The sequence below is a fragment of the Labrus mixtus genome, chromosome 15 (genome assembly GCF_963584025.1).
Source record: "Labrus mixtus chromosome 15, fLabMix1.1, whole genome shotgun sequence".
Taxonomy (NCBI): domain Eukaryota; kingdom Metazoa; phylum Chordata; class Actinopteri; order Labriformes; family Labridae; genus Labrus; species Labrus mixtus.
In genome coordinates, this window is record NC_083626.1 from 20527028 (window position 1) to 20550295 (window position 23268).

General features: G+C 40.1%; 1 protein-coding gene across 1 annotated transcript; it reads right to left on the reverse strand.

Moving 5' to 3' along the window:
* Positions 1 to 1698: 1698 nt before the first annotated feature.
* Positions 1699 to 22422, reverse strand: LOC132989564 (death-inducer obliterator 1-like). Its single transcript, XM_061057258.1, has 14 exons — positions 22108 to 22422; positions 20835 to 21999; positions 20460 to 20712; positions 19426 to 19698; positions 19098 to 19275; positions 7090 to 7669; positions 6379 to 6538; positions 6106 to 6222; positions 5888 to 5989; positions 5569 to 5737; positions 4855 to 5464; positions 4486 to 4639; positions 4287 to 4380; positions 1699 to 1874 (listed from the first exon to the last, which is right to left on the reverse strand). The coding sequence occupies exons 1-14, from the start codon at positions 22160 to 22162 to the stop codon at positions 1699 to 1701; spliced, it is 4086 nt and encodes a 1361-aa protein (XP_060913241.1). The 5' UTR covers positions 22163 to 22422.
* Positions 22423 to 23268: the final 846 nt, after the last annotated feature.

Sequence of the window (23268 nt, forward strand, 5' to 3'; positions counted from 1 at the left end):
GCGTTTCAGGCACTGGTTCTCTTAAAATTTGGTTCACTGCACTTTTTCTGTCATGCCCCTGGGTCTCTGTGTTTAGACCTCTCCAATCAGGCCCGACTCTCCATTCATCTCGCATAAATTGCCCTACTCTGACTGGACCTGATCCCCTCCTCTCTGGTCCTCTCCATTCATCTCTCCTGTCTGTTCCTGGATCATTCCAGTCCGGACCCCTCATATGCAGACTCTGACCTTTATCTTGACCTGTTTGACCCCTCATATCAGGGCCTGGACCTCTCCAATCTGAATTAGTATTGTTTTTCATTGGACCTCTATTTTCTTGAATCATTTGTTCATTTCTCTCCTCTAGCCATTGACCCTGTGGATTTCTTCCTTGCGTGTCTGATTCTCTCCTGTTTGGACTTAATTCTCCAATGTTTTTAAGTATAGTTTCTGGTTCTCTCATGTCGGTGCCATGCATTCCTATTTCAGAATTAACATCGGACTTTGGCCGATTTAAATGTTCTCTATACCCTTTACTGTCTTGTTCAGTGCAGGACATATTGGACCTACCACTTTCTCTTTCTGAGAACCTTAAAGATGGACTTGGATCTGGATCTCTCATCTGATTCTGTATGCCTGATCTACCCTTATCTAAATTTGTAGCTGCTGCTATAGACATGTGTCTTCTCATTTCAGTTCCACTGTGTCTTAAATGAGAACTCAGTCCTTTTTCTTTTGTATTCAAGCCATGCATACTAGAACTTTCATTATCTTGCACCAAACCCCTCATGCCAAAACCTTGCATACTTGTTCCTGGAATGATGCTATCAGTATTGGGTTGTTGGAAATCAACATTTCTAGTATTTTGCATGCCTGGACCATTCATGTCAGGCCCTGGAAATCTCAATTCTGGAAACTTTATCATAGGGTCCATGATTGGTTCTGAGCTCTGAATATCTGAGCCTGTAGCTTGATTTGAATGTCCTTCCACTTGATGCAGTGTTACTGGAAAATTGAAACCCAAGCTGTCCCCTTGTATTTGCTTTTCTGCCTCTATCATTTCTTCATCTTTAACTGGACAATTAAAATTTTGAGCTGTACAATCGAAATGTAAAACAGCTGATATTGGAGTAAGCCCCAGTGCATTGGAAAATGATCCATGCCCACTGATAGACAGACAATTATTTTCAACTTTAACAGATGGCACTGAGACACTGTTATATGTCATAGGATCTCTGATTTCCTCAATTAGAGCAGATCCGCTTTGCTCTTTGCTGCTAGGCTTAAAAAATTGTGGCTCTGGATCTGGGCTCTCAGGAGAATCTCGAATGGGCGGATCAATCTCTCTTAATGGAATTGTACTGTCAATTTTGTCATAGAGTAGAGTTTCATGTTTAGAGGGTTTATCAAACTCCGTAGAAGAACTACGACCTATGTCATCATGGTCAATGATGGAATGTTTTAGGGGTTCTGATGGCTCTACAATCTCAAGCTTCACATTGTGAAGAACTTTGTGTTCTATATCAAGGCTCTCAGTAAGATTACCTTTTAACTGATGTCCATCAGGGTCTTTCTTTACAGTTAGTGACAAACATGATGATGTGTTACTCTCAACAAACTGTCCAGCAACAGAGTCAGAAGTGTCTGGATCAGTACACGGAACAGTTAAATGTTCTGACTTCGCAAAGACTTGAGGGGAATGTTCTCTATGCTGTTTTGCTAAAGGGGACTCAGAATCTTTTTTTCTCTGAGAAGATGGGGATCTCCTATGTCCACGAGAATGTCGAGAAGCGGTCCGCTCTCTACGATGGTGACCCTGGCGTTCAGACTGGTCTCTAGCTCTATGACCTGACCTCTCCCTTTCACTTCTTCTGTGTCTATCTCTCGCTCGGTGCCTACGGGAATGAGAAGGAGAACGCCTCTGTGATCTTCTTGAAGGACTTTTATTTCTGTCTCTTTCACGATGACTGCGCCTCTTTGGTGATAGCCTCCGCTTTCTGCTTTGGTTATTCATTGGACTGCTCTTGCGACTGGTACTATGCTCTGTTCTAGCCAAAGATGAATCACGAGTCCCAACATGAAATACATCCTCTTGAATTTCATTGAAAAGTGATTCATCCTCAGGATCATACGCTACATCAGAATCTTCAATCTCTCCAGCAGAGGAATACTTGTCACTTTCCTTAACATGTTCCTGTGTTTCAGATTGCTCTGTAATACTATCTGTATCATTTTTTAAGTAAGGGGAAGCAGTTGTGTCTTCTACCTTAACAGATTGTGAATCCACATTTGAGCTGTCCACAGTCTCAGTAAGGTGGCTATTCTTGTTTGTTGATTCCGAAGGTCTTGACTCTGTTTGCTTTAAACTGCTCTGCAGAGATGACAGCTGGTTAAGAGGCAAAGACTTTGACGGGGGAGACATAAGAGAATCAGAAACAGAAAAGTGAGCCATGAACATACCCACAGCCTCTCTCTGTTGGCGTAATGCTTCTTCCTGCTCCTTCAATTGACGTTTTTGCTCTTCAATCTGTTTATTTAATTCCTCAAGCATCCGCTGTTGTTCGGTTAGTGTTGCAGCTGAGACAACCACAGTGCCTATAGGAAGGTGCTCTGTGACTCCAGTGGGGACAGACGTTTGTGCTGGAGTGGATGTAGAGGTTGTAACTTCGGGCAGAGTGGAAGATGGTAATGATGAAGAAACTGATGTTTGAATTAAAAGAGGGGGGGGTGGAACAGGAAGGTTTGTTACAGTATCACTATGAAAATCTGCGAAGATTGTCTCATCCTCTGGATCATAGGCCACACCATCATCTACAAAGTTTGATGCTGCAGGGCCATCTCCCTTATTTTTTTGTATGATCTCTGAAGGAAGCATTCCAAATCCCTTAGCTGGTTCATACTCCTCTTCTGGGTCATAGGGTCGGTCAAAGTCATTTTCCTCCTCTTCAATTTCTTTAACTTTAGATTTCTGTCCATACTGTTGGACAATTGGGTCCACTATTGATCTAGACACCTGAGAAAACACTGGAACCTTTTTTACATTAACTGTTTTTGTAGAACTTCCATCAGATGAGTCTGTTTTCTTATTGTTGAACAAAGTCTTCAAGATAGTCTGAAGAGGGGTTGCATCACTGGATACTGTTGAAAGATCCTTGTCAGATAGGCTACTAGAGGAGTGAGGGGCAGTGACAGAGGCTGATGTCGCAACAGGAGGCTTTGTTGTAATGGATGTCAAAGGGGATGGTATGGTGACTGAGCCAGAAGAGGAGGATCCTGATGGGGAGTCAGGGCAAGGTGGAGAACTGGGAGGGGTGGTGGTTGCAGGAGTTTCTGGATCGTAAGGTTGGAATATCTCCAATTTGTCAGAACCATAGAGGACAGGAGGTTTTGGGATCCACATAGGGTCTTTGGACATCTGAACTTTTGGTCGCTTCTCCTCAATTTCCAGAGGCAAGTTCCCTGGACGTTTTGTCTTCTGAATGATAGCCAGACCCAGAATGAGATTAGGTCGGTTTTTTTCAAGTCCTATGAAAAATAAAAGAATTGAGATAAACTGACACTTGGCTACCAGTTTCAACTTCTCAAAATACTTAACTAAGAATTTGGTCAGCAGTGTAAAAAAAAAATATTTACATAACTTATTGTTGTACTGGTGTTAGTACTGGATGTTTCATAAAAGCGGAGACATTTTGTTTATTTATCAAAAACAATAGAAAGCTGAGAATCTCTGATTCAGGCACACTATATACATGCAAGACGGAATCAAAGCACAATTGAACTATATATTTATAAAGTAAATTATATAAATGTTTTCATAATCTTGCTAACTGCAAGTTGTATCAGGTTGCAACATCCTATTCTCTGGGCCCTGTCAATGTAAAGCGGCTTTGCTCAAAACTCTTAGGCCACTGTCTGAATATCAGCTACTCTGTCTGTGGCTATATTATAGTTGTTTCTCTTAACCCAAAAATCTATGTTTGTTAAAAGACTATTAAGCGTAGTCGAAGCATTATCATACCTGGTCCTTCAAAAGGTTGTAGTATGGATGGAATTGATTCCTTTGCACTGAGTGGGACGAGGTATACATCTTTGATTGAACGGCTTATATTAGAAACCACACCAAAACGTCCTCTGCTGCTAAAATAGGAAAACAGGGAGACATATGCCACCTCCTCCTCCTCTGTTGCAGGGTGAAACCGGATCACGCATAACTCCTAAACAGCAAAGAACAAACAATAAGATGGAAATAAGTAATTCATTTTCAATAATATTGTATGAGACACTTAAAGAAATGTTGTATCTAGTACTTGCCTTTGTAACAGAGGTCTTAAGTTTTGCAACATAGTCCCACACAGTTTCAGGCAGGATTCGTCCTCCGATTTGAATGGTGTCCGGTAGATCCTACACAAAAATAATTCAATCTTCATACTTTTGTCAAACCAACTAACAATTATGACGAATCTTTTTGATACAGCTCTGTGAATAAAATCTGTTGTAGTTACATACCGCTTTTAGGTTTTCAGCAGGTCCTGAAACCAGATATGCCTTGGTGACAAACTTTGCTACAGTGAGCATGTTTAGGAATCCTTTCCACACTATGTCTTCCTTAGCCAAAAACTTAGCAGTCTCACCATCAGCTGGAGATTCAGATGTCATCATCCTAAAACAATAACCACAAAAAAAAAAAAATAATGCTAATGCTACTTCTGCTCAAATGTAAGGCAAGTATATTTATATAGCACATTTCAGCAACAAGGTACCGGTAATTCAAAGTGCTTCACACAAGACATCAAAAGTATTAATGTAAACCAAAAGACAATTAAATTGAAAAACCTTAATTAAATGCTCTCTATATTTACACAGATCTTTACATACCTTGAAGATGTGCCATAGAGTCTCGGATCTGCTGAGGAAGTTGGTTTCATCAAGATAGATTTAGGTAATTTCTTCTTTGGTGGTGTTGAAGAGGCTGGTGCTGAGGGCAATGTAGATTGTATCTCTTTAAAAGGAGCATAAGGAGCTGATTGGTTTGGGGTTGTGTTAATGGGACTAGATGAGGGATTGAATCTGCCTGCAGCAGTGCGGGGGTCCCTTCTCGTTATGGTTACTGTGGAGACAGCTGGAATCACAACTGGTGTATATGCCCTCTTTGGTATGGAAGCTTTAGAAGTTTCTGGAGTTGGGGATGCAGGAGAGTCCATGACAGGGGAAGCTGGTGACTCTAAAGTTGGGGAAGCCGGAGAATCCATTATGGGGGAGGCAGGAGACTCTACTATAGTCAGTGCTGTAGTGTCAATGATAAGGCGGGAGGAAGGATCAATTAGGGATGATGTTGGAGAATCCATGTCAGGTGAGTCAGGTGGAGCCATCAGCGGGGAGTCATCTCCTGCAGACTGTCTCCGAGGGTTATCATATTTATCTCTTGTTTCAGTAACCTTGGGTTTTTTCTTCGCAGGTTCTGCATCTTCTCCAGCTAGTATTTGGCCTTCAAACAAGAATAACAATCTACTTTGATAACCAATAACACTGATTGTATAATACTGTATTCTTGGTATTGCGAAGCCAATATATATATATTTTTTAACTCACCAGTACATATCTTGCATTTCAAGTCAAAGAGGTGAGCTTTGTGTTCTGATGTTGTGTCCTTAAGCATACAGGCAAGAACATCTGGTGCTGCGCTGCCCTGGCTTGGCTGGCTTACTCTGGCCTTGAAAGAAGGAGCAGGAAGACTTTTCTTTTGGTCCTGGGTGGCAACCTATTTTATATACACACAGACAATATGACTTAACTTGTAAAGACATCATAACAACTAAAGCCACTGAAAGAAATGTTAATATAAAGCAACAGAGAAAATTGAATGACCATATAAGTTCCATCAAGTGAACACAATGTAGATAGTACACACCCTGCTTTTAATTGGTCTGGCGGGATTCAGACTAGGCAAATCAACCTTTACTGCCTCAGGCTTCTGCAGTAAACTCGCTGCTTTCGCAGCTGCATCGTTCACCTGGAACACACAAGCAGTAGATGAATGACTTGCAACACAAACACCAAAACACCATTGAAGGGCCTTTTAACGACTTCATCGATTTTGTTCTAGTTTTATTAACTTTTATTCTTTACCTCTGTTGCTGCTTTTTGACTTGGCTCTGATGCTTTGACAGCCTGCATATCCTTCTGGCTCATCCTGACCAGTCTGAAGGGAGTGATCTCGCCATGTACAACATGAAACAACAAGCCCTACAAGAAGCCATGAGTCGACAGTGAATTTGATGATAGTATAAATGATTTAAAAAGTCACTTCACAAGTTTCTGCACAAGTGAAAGCACTATTGAAACTTGTGGAAGGAATTACATTCACACAACAGATATGGGATGAATAAACATTGAACAAACCTTGTTTTTTGGGTCTTTCAGGTTGAACATTATGGTTCTGTACTTGTTCATGTATTTGCTGTCTGTGTTGCGAAATATGTCAAACATCTCCATCTCAATGCTTGCGACAAGCTTTGCCACTTCACTTTCAGACATCTCCAAATCCTCACAGTCACATACCCTGAAAGGAAAAGGAAACACAGTTCGTCATTGAATTAATTGTGCAGTGGCGCTATAACTGAGAGATGCATTTTATACACCTGATTTCTATGAAAATGCAAAAGCCAGAACAATTAAGTTTAATTTTAGGGAAATAATGTCTTTATTTGAAGATACCTAAGAGTTTATTAAAATATTTTGGATTTGTGGATAAAACAACTTCCAAAGTGCAGTCAAATATCAAGCATGCAATCTGGATAGGACCCACTGTAATAATAAAAACCCTGTAGTGAAATGAATGAAGAATTTGTTGAATCCTCTTTCCATTATTTAGAGAGATTAGTGTTTTTGCAATGTCTATCAGAGCATGTCCATTCTGTTGCAATACATGCTTTTAGGTTTTGGTAGTCACTTTTCTGGCTTCTCCAACCATAACTTGAACTTTTCGTGGGGCTTGGTTTTTATTTACACAGTATGATTCATCAAGAGTAAAGTTTGTGTATATGCGAAGACTTTGCATCATCAAAAATCTCAAACTCACGTTTTCATACAAGCTTGTAAAATAGTGCTCACCTTTTGAGCAGGATGCTGGTGAGGGAGCGCTGGATGCTCTGTCTGACCTGGTTGTTGGGCTGAGGGGGTCTGGAGGAGGGAGCACTTGGTGCAGGTGGCACCAGCAAATTTCTGGTTTCGTTCAGCAGGGAGGGGGCTGATGAAGGCTTTTGGCCAGGGACTGAAGGGCACCCTTGACTAGATTGAGGCTGGGGTCCAGACTGCTTCTTTGGTATGACATATGTGGTCTTACTGACCATAAGGGCCCCTGTTCCATGATGTCTGGGAGCTGAGGTTGATGGAGATTGTGTGGCTCTTGACAGATTAGTTTTTGCTTGGCTGGTTGGTTTACACAGAACTGATTCTACTGGGTTGGTAAGTTTACAGGGAATGGATTCTACAGATTTCTGCTTAGACATCCCACTGTTCATTGAGTCCTTTTGCTGCTCCTGCGTTTTCTCTTGAGATTGGTTCTGTGGTGGGGCTTGCTGAGTAGCAGGCTCAGAGGTTGGAGGGGCATCTGTGGAGATGTTCTCTGGAGATTGTGTTGAAAGAGTTTCAGCCTTGCTGTCAGCCTCCACCGGTTTACTTTCTTCTTTAGCTGTTAAAATAGAATAGACGGGCATTTTGTGAATAACCAATAATAGAACTCTTAGCTGTCACATAAACTACCATGTCCCAAGACAAACAACAAGGCAACATTTACATCAACATTGCTTCTTGTTCTAAATCTGATATTGATTTAAAAACGCCCCCCTAATATAATGGTAGGGTAAACACTGCATGTTCATAATGTACTAAGTTTGCACTAAATGGATGACGTATTACAGTTCTTCCTGGCCGAACAATAGGACATGCCAACCATCATGTTGACTTCACTATGGAGATACCACAAAGCCTTTATTATAATAATACTTTAGACTTGTTAGACTTTTCTGAGTACTCAAAGGAGCTTAACAAAGAACAACAACAAAACAAAATGATACAAAGAAGAAACAATCTTAGAGAGGGAGGATGAGAGTTCAGTTTGTTAGTGGTTGTAGGCGATGTTGCAGAGTCGAGTTTTTAGGGATTTCTTGAAGGTGGCGAGTGAGTGGGAGTCTCTAATGCTTTGTGGGAGGGATTCCAGAGGGTGGGAGCAGCAATAGAGAAGGCCCCATCTCCCCAGGACCGAAGGGGGGGCAGGAGGTTTGCGACAGCAGACCTGAGAGTTGGGGTGGGAGTTTGCCCGTGGAGGAGCTTAGAGCCAGGTTATGGAGGGCTTTGTAGGTGATAATAAGAACTTTACTCTGAATTTGCATGTTGCAGGTGCTTAACATAACTATTACAGTGGTTCTCTGCATGGAATCCCTTAGGCATTGGTGGAACGTATATTTACTCATGCACACACTGGAGGTCATTATCTATTTTGAGAAAACATAAGAAGAGAATTGTCATTTTATCCTGTAGTCACTGGTTACTTTACAACTTAAGATGTACTAACATGGACAGAGGCTGCACTTCCTGAGAAGACACAGACCCTTTAATGTGACCCGGAAAGTGCAGCTTCATTTCTCTGACACAGAAGTTAAAGCCTTCTTCGATATGGTAACTCTGCACGGTTTGTAAATTTGACTCCTCAATCTAAGGCCCAAATCAACAGACTCAAAGTAACAACCATTGAAAATCATGGGAGTCCATCAACACCCAATCCTCCAGACCAACTATTATCAGACAGGCACAAAGAAACTCATGTTCCCCCCCCATTCCTATTTCCTCATGTCCATTTAAACCCTCAACACCACTTAGGTTGTATTGTGTATTTATGTGTAGCTGTACTTGCTCTTTGTTCATTGTGATTTTTCATTATTATTACATTATGATGATTTAAATTGACGTGCAATCAATATATGAATGTATTGTTGTGTCTTTACTGAATCAGAGCATTGTGTAATTCAGGGCAAATGTCCCACTGGGCCAATGAAATTATATCCATCTATCTAGAAGTTAAAGCACAGCTGAAACATCTATTGAAAAAATAATAATAATTAGAAACCAGTATTTCGATAATTATTTATCCTTAATTTATTTTCTTTCTAATTAGGTTTATTTTTGGGCTTTCATGCCTTTATTCAGATAGGACAGTGGATAGAGTACAAAACCAGGAGGAGAGAGAGAGAGTGAAGACAGAGGAGTCAAAGAGTGGACTTGAACCAGGGCCGCCCGCTTCGAGGACAACAGCCTCACACTGTAAATTGGGCATCCAAACTAACCGCTAGGCCAACTGGCACCCCTGTGTTATTTGATATTGAGGTTAAGATCGTTGGAAGCGAAGATGTCATTTTGAGTAACTGTGAAGGGCATATGTCACCATTATTTAAGTACACTAATAATCGATAAAGGAAGAAGGAAGGAACACACATGCAAAGGAGTCCTTTCTGCATCAATGTGTTTGAGATTGAAAATATTATTTATTGATTTTTTTGTGAGTTTGTGTGTGTGTGTGTGTGTGTCTCTGTGGCGGTGTGTGTCAAAGTGAGGAGGAAACAGTGGTTGGTTGTTTTTTAAGGTATAAAGCATTCTTTCAATGTCATTGTTAACACAAGGTTCATCTCAACCCTATTCTTAAAGCACTTGTGAATATCAATGTATCAACAGTGCATACTGGTAGATCAGGACAATATCTAATTATTCAGATCATGATAAGACATCATGCTGTATTTTTTTTATTGAGGGTATTTGTGAATTTTCAGGGAACATTTGCCCTATTCCTCTGCGGTTGATTTTCAGTTGGCTCCTCCTACTGTAACCTTCTGTCTCTACATTCACCATTCTGACGTCACACAGTCTATCTAGCCACTTGGCCTATGATGCTGTTCTTCAAAAATATTTCAGTGATTCTGTCATTCAGACCAACTACTGTGCAACCCACCGCTCCCCATCAGCATCATTGCCTCCAGAGCTTCAGCTGAGAGTTTCCATCAACCACCCGCTGGCTTAACTCCATCACCACCAACCAGAGCATCTCGACTCCAGGGGATCCGGCTCTGTGTTTTGTAAAGGCTGAGGAGTTTTGAAGAAGCCTCACATCACGACATTATCAAAGCCTTTCTCTGTTGCGATCCATCTGTAGCTATGAAAAATACTGACAATTGACCTCTCGAATGAACACAACAGTTGTTTTCTTATTTAATGAGATGAGCAGATCGTCTGTGGATAAAGTACATTATGGCCTTAATGCAGTGGTGAGAAAATAATAGATTTACTCCCGAGTCAGTGGGGGGATCTAAGTATATTTACTCAAATACTGTATTTTGGCAGGCCTACAATACTAAGGTACTTGACTAGTAATGGTATTTCCAAATGATGTTATTTACAACATATATTTACTACATTTCAATTCACTTATTGTTACATCCTGTTAACTAAAGCTCAGATTAATACTACCACATATTTAAACCATTATGTAATGAAAGATTTTTATGGATTACGCTACCTGGCACGAGACAAACATGTTAAATCTAGAACCACTTTATCAGTCCGAACATTAGAGACGCTTACACTTTATTGCTTTCAGACTGATCAACTATCCTCCAGTTTTACTCGTTACTTAATATTCAAAGTACTTAACTTTAACATGAATCAGGTCATTTGCTAAGAGTTCATGTCTGTGATATTACTATACTCGTAGTCTGTCATTCAACACTGCTTCAGTTCAATTTGTATCTGTAGTGATAGTGCAGAGATAGAGTATAGAGATCAATAATAACCAGAAAAATTACCCCAAAACCCCAGTTTTTGTTTTTCCCTGTACTCTTCATCTTTTTTATAGAACCCCTTCCCTGTTGTCTCTATCCCTATTTTATTTCATAAATGGCCTTAATTCTGCTTTTATTACCCCTAGTGTACAGTTCAAAAGACATCTTAGGTGGCTTTTATTCCTTCCTGGAAATTTTGTTGGGAGGGAAATTCAGTCATTGCTACGACCTTGATCTTTTTCTCTAATATGACATGACCATAATAATTGGCAAAAGGTAGCCTTTGTACCGTTTCTGACATTAACACAAACTAATTTAAAACTTCAAGATCACTATTTTGTGTTTCAGATTGTTTGACTAAAAAAGGTAATTCACCCTGTGAATACTATGAAAGTAGTTGCAATCATGGATCTCTACCGCCACTTGTTATTCACATACACTGTTAGTGTAACCTAGGCTGTCATGTAAAGGGATTAAACTTTAGAAATCTGTTTATCCTTCTGTTATATATTTAAGGGCCCTGGAATTTTTTCTACATTTAAATCTTTAATTTTATTCCACAAAATGTTTCCCTTACACAATAAAAGCACTAAAAATGATACAAATAAGAGATATGCTTCAGAGTTTATAGGAAATGGCCACATGGCATGCTGTATGACCATTGGAACATTGCCCTTTGACCCCAGATGTGTCTCTTTGGTCCATGTAATTGTAACATTTGTGATTTTATGGTCGGTTTATTAAATGTGTACTAAAATGAATTTGAAAAAAGACAAGTAGTCATTAAAACAGTGTGAGACACTACTTGGCAGAGTGCAGTGACCTATGAACATACGTAGCTATCTGGCGCTTGGTTACGGGTCATTTATTCACCAGACAGATTTGAGAGTGGTATCAATCTTCACATTAAACTCCCACCAGGAGGGGAAACAAGCATCATTTCAAAATTATACATGTTGTCTTCAACTGCAAATTACTTTTAATGTGTCAGTCGGCAAATATTTGGGAAATCCTTAATTTTCATAATCCCTAAATTCTTCAAATGTGGTTTTTGTCGAGTCCTTCAGACAGCTCACTAAAGAACTTGCATTCAGTCAACAAAAAGGGGCTATCCCAAAGTATGACATGCCTGTGATCACAGGAAATATCCCCTGAGGTTGACAGTAAAGATATCTGAAAAACACCACATAATATAGTGTGATAGCAGATACAATAATCGTGAATCCCACTCTTAAGGACCAAATGAGTGTTCTTGAATCACTAAATTAGCACTCCTGATTGTATGGCTTGTTAAATGGTGTTCAAGTGGCTATGTTTTCATATAGCTGTGCATCTATATGATTTATCTTGAATTAATTACCACTAGAACCACAAAAATGTGTTGCTGGAGAAAACTTGCATTATATTCCCACCCACGTTTCAAGAAGGTTAGACTGAAACACTCTTGTGTTCACAATTCAATTCTAAAATTGAATATGGAGCTGAATCCCCGAGCAAAGAAAGGCCTCTGAATGTTTGTTTGGTGTTTGAATGTTGTGTCAAATGTTTGTATCTTTGTATCTTGTCTTAATTTTAATGTTGCAAATGGAGCTGCTGTGATACAAGACAAATTTCAGACGACGTCTGACAATAAAGTTATATCAATCAATCAATCAATCATATATTCACAGAAAAAAATGGAAAGATGGACAGGAGACAAAAATTAAAAATAGAAAATAATGTCTAATTGTCCAAAGCAAGGGAGAGTCAGTCGATTTGGTTGCAGAAAAGAAGTTTGGCCAGTAGAGGGCGCTTGTGTTTTGCAAATAAAAGCTGAGATACTGACATGATTTGACTCTTGAAATGTGAGGGGAAACACAATCTTAGAGGGGATCTGATGGTGAAAGGGTAACAAGTTTAATAGAAGAAACAAACAGCGGCAGCAGAAAAAAAAAAAGGATATTGGCTAAAAAAAAAAACTTTGTTTGCAGTACCTCTGATGGCATTGCCTCTGCTCAGCTCAGATATTAAATTCTTTCTAAGAACAGTTCTCAGAACTAACCAAAAAAAACTGCTTATCTGTTTCCCCTGACACCACCCCCATTTAACAGAAATCACAAGCCTTTCCAATGACCATTACACAATGTCCTGAGATCACACTGAAGCAAACTAAACAGAACAGAGTGCATCCTTGAAACTTGGAAAGGTTCCAATTTGCACTGAGATAGAAATGTTTCGATCAAGAATGATTTAGTAAGGGCTGCAACTATAGATCAATTAGTTGTCTTTTTTTTAACGTATTTATCATTGTGAACATTTTAAGTCATAAAAGTCATAAATCTCTAGATGTGAATAATTTCTGGTTTCTTTGCTCTTGTATTACAATAAAAAAAATTCAGTGTTATCGTTAGTTGCAGACCTAAAGTCAATTACACATATTGTGCCACTGCCAAGAGTTCAAGGCCAAAAGGGCATCACAAAGTACATGTTTTCACATCCCATTTAATGCATTGTTCAGAAAAAGGTTTACTTAGGGGTAGATGTTTTCACATTTAAACCCTTTCGTAAGAGTGGATAAGTCATCTGTAAGTTGTACAAACAAAGCCAGCATTGTGCCCAGCTAGCATCATGTTTTTCGGTAAAATTAGTTCTCATTGGCCAGAAAAGTTTAGGGTGAAAACAGCTCTCAGTAGAGACCTCTCAGACTTGATCAAATAGGTTTTCATGATGTAATGCATCTCCTCTCAATTATAGCCGTTGTGTTGCGTGATGCAGGACAAGACTCAAGTTTCACGCTTACAGACGATCCAATTTCAACTAAGGAATAGAGGGAAGGCAATGTAGTAGAAAGAAACAGCGCTATGCAGCAGCAGCAAATCCCACAGAGTCCAGATAAGAGAAGAAGGAACACACACATTTGCTCAAATGAGTCATTTTTGTTAAAAAGAAAATACATTATGCATTTATACACACATAATGTTGCTTCTTTTCATATGGAGAGTTTAACACGGAGAGGCTCACTTGTTGTGAATGAACGAGATACTACTCTCCAGAGATACTGTTCTTGTAGTTTCCCTGGTGAAATGAAGTGGCCTTTCCAATCACAATCTCCCTGTTGCCCATATGACAATAGGAATTTAAGAGGCAACCCTGAACTGCAACACCCCCTGTAAAGGTCCAGAAGGGGACCTTTGTTGCATCTCTGAAATGGGTTTGATAAATTCACCAAAAATGCCCAAAAAATAAAGGAGTACACATTAGACATCAATGGTAGAAGATGGAAGATCCAGTGTATTTCTGGAACTTGGTCATCTGTTTTGTGTCTGCAATCCTTTAAGGTTTCTAATACTCAAGCCAATTTCACAGCAATGTTGGACAGCAGTTTGACAAATGTTGCACATTTTTGTTGAAGGGACGCTGGTGACTTAAGGCCCTTATGGTCTGAGGGCCGAATTGGAACGTGAAACCTCGACAAACGTGGGCATGTTTAGTCACTGGATTTCATGAATAGAATATTTTGAAAAGGTAAAATGGAGTCGCATAAAGCCACTTGTTACTGTTGGTATTCCATGAGAGTCCGCCGGTGGAAGACTAACTTTAGGGAATAATACCAATAAGCACATGCTTATCAGTGGTAATACTATGTAAAGTGACTTAAGAATATTCAGATACTGCCTGATGCATAGATGCTTGTCATGGTGTATTCCATGTCCACAAATGTTGCTTGAAAAATAGATAATGATCTCAATGAGACTGTCTGAATAAGTTCACAAAATGCCCAACAATGCTGAGCCTTAATTAGACTTCAAAAGAAGTACTTGCCCTTTGATGCTTTGTGACTTGATGTGTGGTCAGTTGTTGTTGGTTATAAAAACCATGTAGGCAACCTAACACGTAATCAGCACTGACTGAAACTTCATCCCCAAGCATGTGAGTGTTAGAAAGAAAGATGTTAGACAAAGTAAAAGGCTTAAGTATGAGATCAAACAAGACCCATTCCTCACACTTCTCATCACACTGATCTTCTTTACCAAAACTTGAACCAAATCTTTGTATTCTGTTTACGCTGTATTCTGTTGGGCGTTTTTTTAAGTCAAGTTTTGCAAAGATACAAAAGTCAAAAATCTAAGTTGAAGCTTATGATTGAAGGTCTTTAAGGCTGTTTGTGACACACAGTTGTCGATTTGCCGATGTCCTGATCAATAATATTGTGATGCACCAAAACCATCATTTCCACTTTTTCCACTGAGGTTCGCTTGGCGTACTTTGATATCCAGAATGAGAAAATCCACTCATCAAGAGCCTGATTCATCCAAGCCCTCCTCATCCTCACTGTGACTGTTGGGAGTGACGCCCTGTGACACAACAGCTGGAGACTTGAAGTCTGCCGGCTGAAAGGAAGCAGCTTGGTCATGACCTCACAGCAGCATGTTCAGAGGCTCGACCATGAGGTTTCAAAAGATCGTTGCTATGGATTATCACCATGGACGGATTGCAAAACAACTGTTAGTAGAGTTCTTGTTTCAGAAATGTGTGTAGCTTTTCCAGTTGTGACTTTTATATTTATCTAAATGTTGTTAGATTTGTCGTTGCTATCATTATTTAAAAGACTTATTAAAGTTCCTTACATCTAGATGTCTTGATCCTCGCAACTATGGTCAAACTGAATTCAATCATTCACACCCTCCTCCTTGCCCCTGAAGCTACTCGATATGAGTTTGAGAAAGGGCCAGTGTTAGTATTTATTTTCATATATATTAATTCATTTTGGTAATTTTGTGGACATATTTTAAATCTGTCTACAACGCAATGGAAATCTTTTATGTCTGTGTAGCTGTAATGCATATGTGTAAGACACCTCATAGCAGCAGATCTATACCTGGATAGGAGCCAAGTGTATGTTGTGAGCTGAAAAGGAAATATGATTTGCTGAGGCTGAAGAAATGTGTATTTCTGACTGTAATGTCTTATTTTTAGCCTATTAGAAGTATACCTAAATGGAAATGAATTTGTAGGCTGTACCTCATAAAAGAATATAACTGAGACTGTTAACATGACATAACATACTGTTCTGTATGATCTCGGCTGAAGAAATCTAAGATAATCCAGTCTGTCCAACGATATCAACAATGAACAACTGCAGAAGAAATACCCCCACCACTATAATATTAAAATGTTCTGAACAGTTGAACATACAATACTTGGGTTCTGATCTCTGAAACTTCTGCCACAACCACGATTTGGTAAAACATTTCAAGTCACTGTTGACAATCCTGTAGTTTTTGTTCCAACTTCTTAGTCTCAAAATATACATTAAATGGAAGACTATTTCCCTGCAAGCCTTTCCACTGACATACATGTTACCAAACAAAACCTGTGTTGAATAGTTTGTATCAACATGACTTATTAGTGTTCAAGAGTTAAAGTGTAAGTTAGGAGAATTAAGTCTAATAACCATGTTAGACCAAACTTAGAAGAGAATCCATTGTCTCTCTTTCAACCAAAGAGACTCTAATACAGCATTGTTTTTCTAACATAACTTCACCCACATGTTGCGTGTGCATGTGTGGGGAGTCGAGCTTGATTTTGACACCTTCATCAGCCTTCAGAAATATCTAACATGTTTTGTCAAGATGGTATATTATATGTTTAGGTTTTAAGAAGAATAAAAACGTGCCCTTGATATTTCCATAAACCTTATCAGTTATTTTGAAATCTTCTTACTTCGCACACTGAAAAAATATGATTCCATCGGGTCGGTCACACTTTGGTATTCTTGTGATTATTTGTTTAGTGTACTTGAGAATGCAAGGTGAAATACTGTACGTCACATTTGAAAATTCAGCACTTGTCAAGAGCAATTAGAGGAAATGTGTAGAAGCTGACCCCAGGTCAGTGATCACAAGGAAACCACAAGAATGAGTTTGTTTGCTGCTGCTCAATGTAGCGTTCTCACTGGAAGGGAAATGTTGGTACATATGCGAGTGTAAAGGGCTACAGGTTCATATTAGAGTCTTGATTGTTATCTTCTATTTGGAACCTAAATGGCACTTCAAATGAAATAGAAGGGTTATTTAAGCACAACACCTGTGGTTTGTAACTAAATCGTCCATCTCTCGAGTTTGTATGCTTTGTGGGGAACTGTGGGCCGTCTTTATTTGCAGACGAGGAAGTCATTCCTCAGACACTTAGAGGAATGGAGTACTTTTCTGAAGGTGGTCAGATGACACTTCAAAATCATCTTCCTGGAACTTTGACGAGTCTCCATATTCAGTGTTATCAAGGTGGAACCTCATTCTAGCATCAGCACAGATGAATCCTCCAGTCCTCACTGCGTCATGAGCAGCAAGAAGGCAAATCCTCCACAGCATCCAAACTAGCAGTCCAGTCCTTATTTATTCAGGATCCTATCCAAGCTGATGATGTCGTGTCTGTGCAATGACTCATCCAAGGGTGTTTGTGTGTGTTGAGTGTTGATTTTTGGGCACAGTAAGTTGCAGCACTAAGAGACGTGATGGTGGCGTTTTACCACAGACATGCATTGTTGCTAAGCAAGACCCAACAACAAGTAAGGTTTTAAACTGTCCAATGGTGTATGCATGTGAGATTCACTTAATTTCATGCATTAAGTGCAACAATTGGTTCGATTTACAAACTTAAAATGTATGCGACTGCCAGGAAAATGTTGAGAATGAGAGAAAATGATAGAGGTACACAACTACTTATGGTTGTGTTGTCTAGTAAAAAAAACACTGGGATTGGACATCGCAGTCCTGGTTTAAAAAGACGAAGCATTGTGAAAAAACTCTAGTTTTGAGCAGGTGATGTGCTTTGCAAACAATTTAGCACTATGAAATCATTATACAAGATGTCAACAGGTGTACTGACGAAGTCTGGGAGATTTAAGTTGTGCACCTTGCTCAAAGGCATCAAACTACCTTGGAATTTTAAGCAGTAATTCAGAGTCAGGCGGTTGTTTTTATAAAGTTATACTTTCATACCAGTAAAGCAGGTCTGAGAAAATATCTATTATTGGCTATAAAGTAAGTTAGGATCACTCCTATTCTGTTTTTTTTTTTAAATGGTATAGGTCAATCAACAATCTTATTTGGGCTGTTCTGATTTTTGGTTCAAGAACTTTTCCAACTAATCCCCATTAAAAAATATATAATAATGATCCTATGAGACCAAAGTGATTTGGTAAAAATTACATTTCCACTATCGTAAAATAAATACATTTATGGAAAATACTTTCTTTTTTTACTGTTTAATTTGTTTTATAAATTACTATTTTATAGTAAGTTACAGTTCTTAAATGTTTTATTATTTCAACTCTTGTTTTAATCTCTTGGTATTTATTTTGCTATCAATTTCTGTTATTTTCTGTCTGTTGTTTTGTGGAGCATTTTCAGCTGCATGTTTAGTTGTATGAAAAGGTGCTACATAAACAAAGCTGAGTTGAGATTTTCAGGCACAAATTAACCAAACTGCAGATTCTGGTGTGTGTGTTGTGTGAGAAAATGAATTGTGTGAAGAGTCTTTTGCGCAGTCCGTCTTTCAATAATCTTTAAAAAATGTTGCAGGAATATAATAAAAAAAAATGTTAACTTAGGGTGCATGTGAGTATCTTCCTCGTGGTTCTCAGCGCAACATGTGAAAACAAGTTGTATGCTTTATGGGCACAGCACCTTATGGTGAGATACACAACCTAAACCTTTTCAAGTATTCATCAGAATCTTTAAGAGTAGCAGCGTATTCCATATTCACAGCATGTTGCCAAAAGCATCGATGTGTTGAGTCTTCCTTTTACCCGTGTTACTCGTGTTCATCAGTCAGTGACTGATTTCATTGCTCTAAGGCATCAGTGGGAACCTTTGAGTGTGCAAGTGACCTTTGAAAGGTCAGACGAGCTTTACATCAGAGCAGTGTTTCACAAACGCAACACAACACCCTGCCTACCCACATCTAATACACAGACTGCAGCTGTGGGTTGCAGTACCCAGTTATGTTTCTGGTTTCAATGAATGGGTCCTGTCAGATACAGGAAGCCAGGCTCGTGATGACTGTTTGTGCCCAATCAGCAATAAATACTGTAAGAAGTGAACATACTTACCCACTGCTGAACCCTGCTACTTGTCGGTCTTCCCAGAGAGAGTATGAAAGTGTCCGTGTGTGTGTGTGCTTGTGTATGATTGTGTTACATAGTGACCGGATACAAAGGAGGAGATTCTGTAATGATTAGAGAGGCCCTTTGTGCATGGTGTGTGAACTGCTGTATGATTTGAGTGTGTATGAGTAGCGAGTGGTACATACACGCTGTGTAAAACTTAGATGATGGTATGGGGGAGGCCTGCACTTCTGAGGGGTCGCAGACTAAGGGAGATGCAGCCTCTTTCTGCCCTCCATCCTCTTCTTCTTCTTTCACCTCCTCTTCGTTTTTCTCCTCAGCCTTTTCTGCTAACCTCTTTGACATCCTACCAGACCTCTGACCCTGTGATGAAAATAGGTGTCAAAACAAAGATTATACATTGTAAAGATTACATTTTTACTCAGTTTTTCTATTAAATCAGACGCAACAAGCCAGAAAATATATCATGGAATTCTATCTCAATTTCTCAGTTGTCTTGTTGAAATGACTCACCTTGGCTGTGGGTCTGGCAGCGGCAGCTTTTCCCCTTCCCCGCCCTTTAGATTTAGGCACCTTAGGGCCAGAAAGAGACTTCATAGTGAAGGCAGCGTGCTGAAGGATGCAGTCTGTGCCACAGTAAACAGAGTCCTGCAGGGCATGTTTGGAGCATCCAGGTCCAATACACAAAGGAAAAGAGCTCTCTGTCTCCATCTCAGCCTCCGGTTCAGGCTCCAACTTCATCACATGAACCGCCTCCTCTTTCTCCTCCTCCAACACTACAGCCTCCTGAAACCATACTTGCATTTCAGACATACAGACAATACTCCTGACATGCAAGTTGTCCCATAAGTATTTAGGATTATATAATACTGGGAAGAAGAGCTTCACAATGAATTGCAATATCATTGTCAATGCATTTGCAATGTACACATCGCAAAGGACTGTCTGAAAGGATACATAAATTCATTGATTTTACTCAGCATGCAAACATTTGAGTTCTAAACCCACGTCATGCTTTCACAACATTTTTCCAATCAGATGAAGCCCCAGCTAGCCGATATCTAGCATCAAGAGAATTTGCTTCAATTCGGTGGTAAAATGATTTTTGAATTTGTAATGGATCCAGGAGGGACGTGTTACAAACACAGGCACTGTAAAATATACAGAACAGCAAAAACTGTAAGTTACCGGTATATGTAAAATGCAAATTCATAGCAAAATCTCATAGTTAAAGGACGTAATTGCACATAGCAGATTTTTCTCATATCTGATGTGAGGAACTGACACATATTTAAACCTTTAGGGTAACCAGATGAAGACCGCTCCAAACATTGTAATTATTCAACTTTGTGGTATTGAGTGTGCTGCTAGATTTTGATTGCCCTGCACCTATGGGATGAGCATATAACCGCCCTACTTCACATATTTACCATTCTAAAATAAATGACTACTACTGCTGCTGCAAAAAAGTTGATAAACTCCTCTTAGCTTATCCTGAGAAAATACGGCAATGTGGAGATCACTGGCGATAAAAATAAAACTCTTACCTTGAGGGCATGCAGCTCCTCCTTCCCCTTTCCTTCTTCACCAGGAGTTGTCAAGCATACAGGAAAGCTCATCTCAGGCGCCGGCTGAGTGTGGAGTTGAGGTTCAGGTTGGAGTTGGCTCTGCCTCTGTGTAGTGCAACGGGGGCAGATGAACTCTTGCCCTTTCTTCTCCATCTTACGGCCCTGAGTCGCACTGACACTGACGCAGTCACCATGGAACCAGTCCTGGCAACTGTCACAGTAGATCATGAATCTGGAAACAGTGAACCAAGAAAACGGTTAACAGCAACTGAAACTGACAGATGGATGAGGTATGCAAACCTCTGAAGCCCAAGAGAACTTTTTTTTTTTTTTTTTACCAGAAATGAAATTTACCTTTTGTCCTGTTTTTGTCGACAGATGCAGCACAGACTATTTGAGTCAGGACCACCAGGGACCGATATGTCTGAATACTCTTCTACATTCTGATGAACTTTCTTTTTCTCTTCCTCCTCCACTGGTGCATCATCATACTGGCCAGGAGTCACGTCAGTAACATGGTCTAAATCTGTGTCTATGATTATACAGTCTGAGCTTGATCGCTGAGCAGGACTCAGACTGATATCAGAGTGAAAAGGTGAGATCACTATTCCAGACGGACTATGCGAATCGTTTGCTTTTTCCTCCTCTTGCAGCTGCTGTTCCGCTGGATTAACAAGCACAACATCAACATCGTCATCCTCATCGTCGGCAATGCTCGACAGAATCTCCACTCCCCTACCCCTCCCTCTGCCTCTTCCTCTACCTCTTCCCCTTCCTCTTCCTCTGCCTCTCCCTCTGGCCTTTCCTCTTCCACCTTTCCCCCCTCTAGCTCTCATGTTGCCCTGCCTGCCTTTAGCTGCCATTTGCTCCTTGATCTGTACAAGAGTCATTTCATCGCTGTCCTCTTCTTGACTAGAGATCAAGACCACATCATCAGTTTCCTTTCCTGCCGTGTTGTCATGAGCTACAGGCTGCGAAATCTCCATCTCATCAGAAGACTCTACGTCATCAGCCACCTCAGTTTGTTCTGTAACCTGTGGAGGAGGGCTCTCAATGACATCATTAGCTTCCAAAGTTTTAGGGATTGCCATTGCTTCGGGCATATCCATTGACAAATCCTCACCCCCACCAAGCAATGAGAAGGCAGTGTGGAAGGCAGACCCAAAATCTTGCCATAAACTGGGGTCGAGGCTCCCTCCTGCAGAAGTTTCTGAGGCTGGTTTGCTCTCCTCCGACGCAGGTGAGGATGGTGCAGACCACTCGAGATCATCTATGACACTAGTGGTCGCACGAGAAGCTCTCTGGGTGGTGTGGCTTTCTTGCGGAGCCTGAGATGTCTGGTTGGATCTGCGCCCCCTGGTTCTGCGGACAGGTGGAGGATTGTGGCTTAGGTCTCCAACTTCATCTAAGAATTCCCGTTTAGCAATGGTTGTCCTCCTGAAGCGCCAGGACTTTTTCACTTCAGAAAGGGACGGCCTCACACTTGAGTCTGCCCCTTCTGATTGGCTCTGCTGCCCTTCTGTAGAAAGAGAGCACCCTTATGATTAACAAAAAGAGAAAAGTCTGTCGTTTTTATGGTAACAATCTGCCCATTTATACAACGTATAGACGAGGGACTTTTTTTTACCTGAATTATCATCATCAGCAACGTCGTTTTCCATTGGGTCCATGTTGACATCCATGGGTGTTAGGGCTGTCAAAACACAGAAGATACAATGTGTCAGTGCACAGGCTTAAAGGAAAGTTTTGAATCCCAATTATTAGTGTCATGTCAAGTGTCAGTCAAAATTCTATCTCTAAACCTTGGAAGAAAATACACCCAATGCATATTATATTTACAGTAAACAATAAGTCACAATCTTCGATACAGTTAACTCAATAAGTGATCTGATGCTTTGGGAGATCACAGTCATGACATCCATCCGTCAGTCAAATGATAATTCTGCAATGTCCGACGGTACAAGTGCAGTTTCACTCAACTTCAGTAGAACCAAAAAGTTTTAACACAGCAGCCTTAGAATTCTTAAATTAGCTATAAAAGTTTATAGTTCAAAAGTTCTAATCAGGCAATTACGTGGCAGGGAAGCAAACGCATTTAGAGATGGTCATAATCAGGCATCACATAAGCGAAGAACTTTGAATGTAGCTGCTGCTGTTGTTGGTGCCCTCTGTCTTGTTTGAGAATTTTAGAAATGTCTGATCTATTGGGATTTTCAAACTTAAACATTTTCTACATGAAAAGAAACCGTATGGGAAAAGGAGACGATATCCACTGAGCAGCAGTCCTGTGGGGGAACTGCATCGGAATCGCACACCAACTCAAATTTTGAAGCGGATCAGCTACAGCAGCAGAAGACCAGGGTGGGCAATTTGATAAAAGATTGGAAACTGATGCTGATCTGTCGTGCTGAGTCTAAAGTTATGCTTTTTTATTTCCTGTTACATGTAGGTGTTGGGGTCAGAATTTGGGGTAAACAATGAGCAAGGATCCACCCTTATTAGTTTTATCGGATCAGGCTGATGGCGTAAATTTAAACATGTCGATGTCATTCCCTTATTACCACAGTGTTCAAAACTTCTTGTAGACAATTGTGATGATAACTTAAATATCTCAAATATGAGCATAAAAACAAGATCCTTGAACTAAAATGGCCTCCAAAAGTCACCAGATCTCAGTCAAGCACAGTTAGGTCGTGGTGGTATCATCATGATAATATCTGTCTCTCCATACTGTAATCTGTTCTGCACATGTTACATTTACAAATTATCCCTGCACTCATGTTCACTT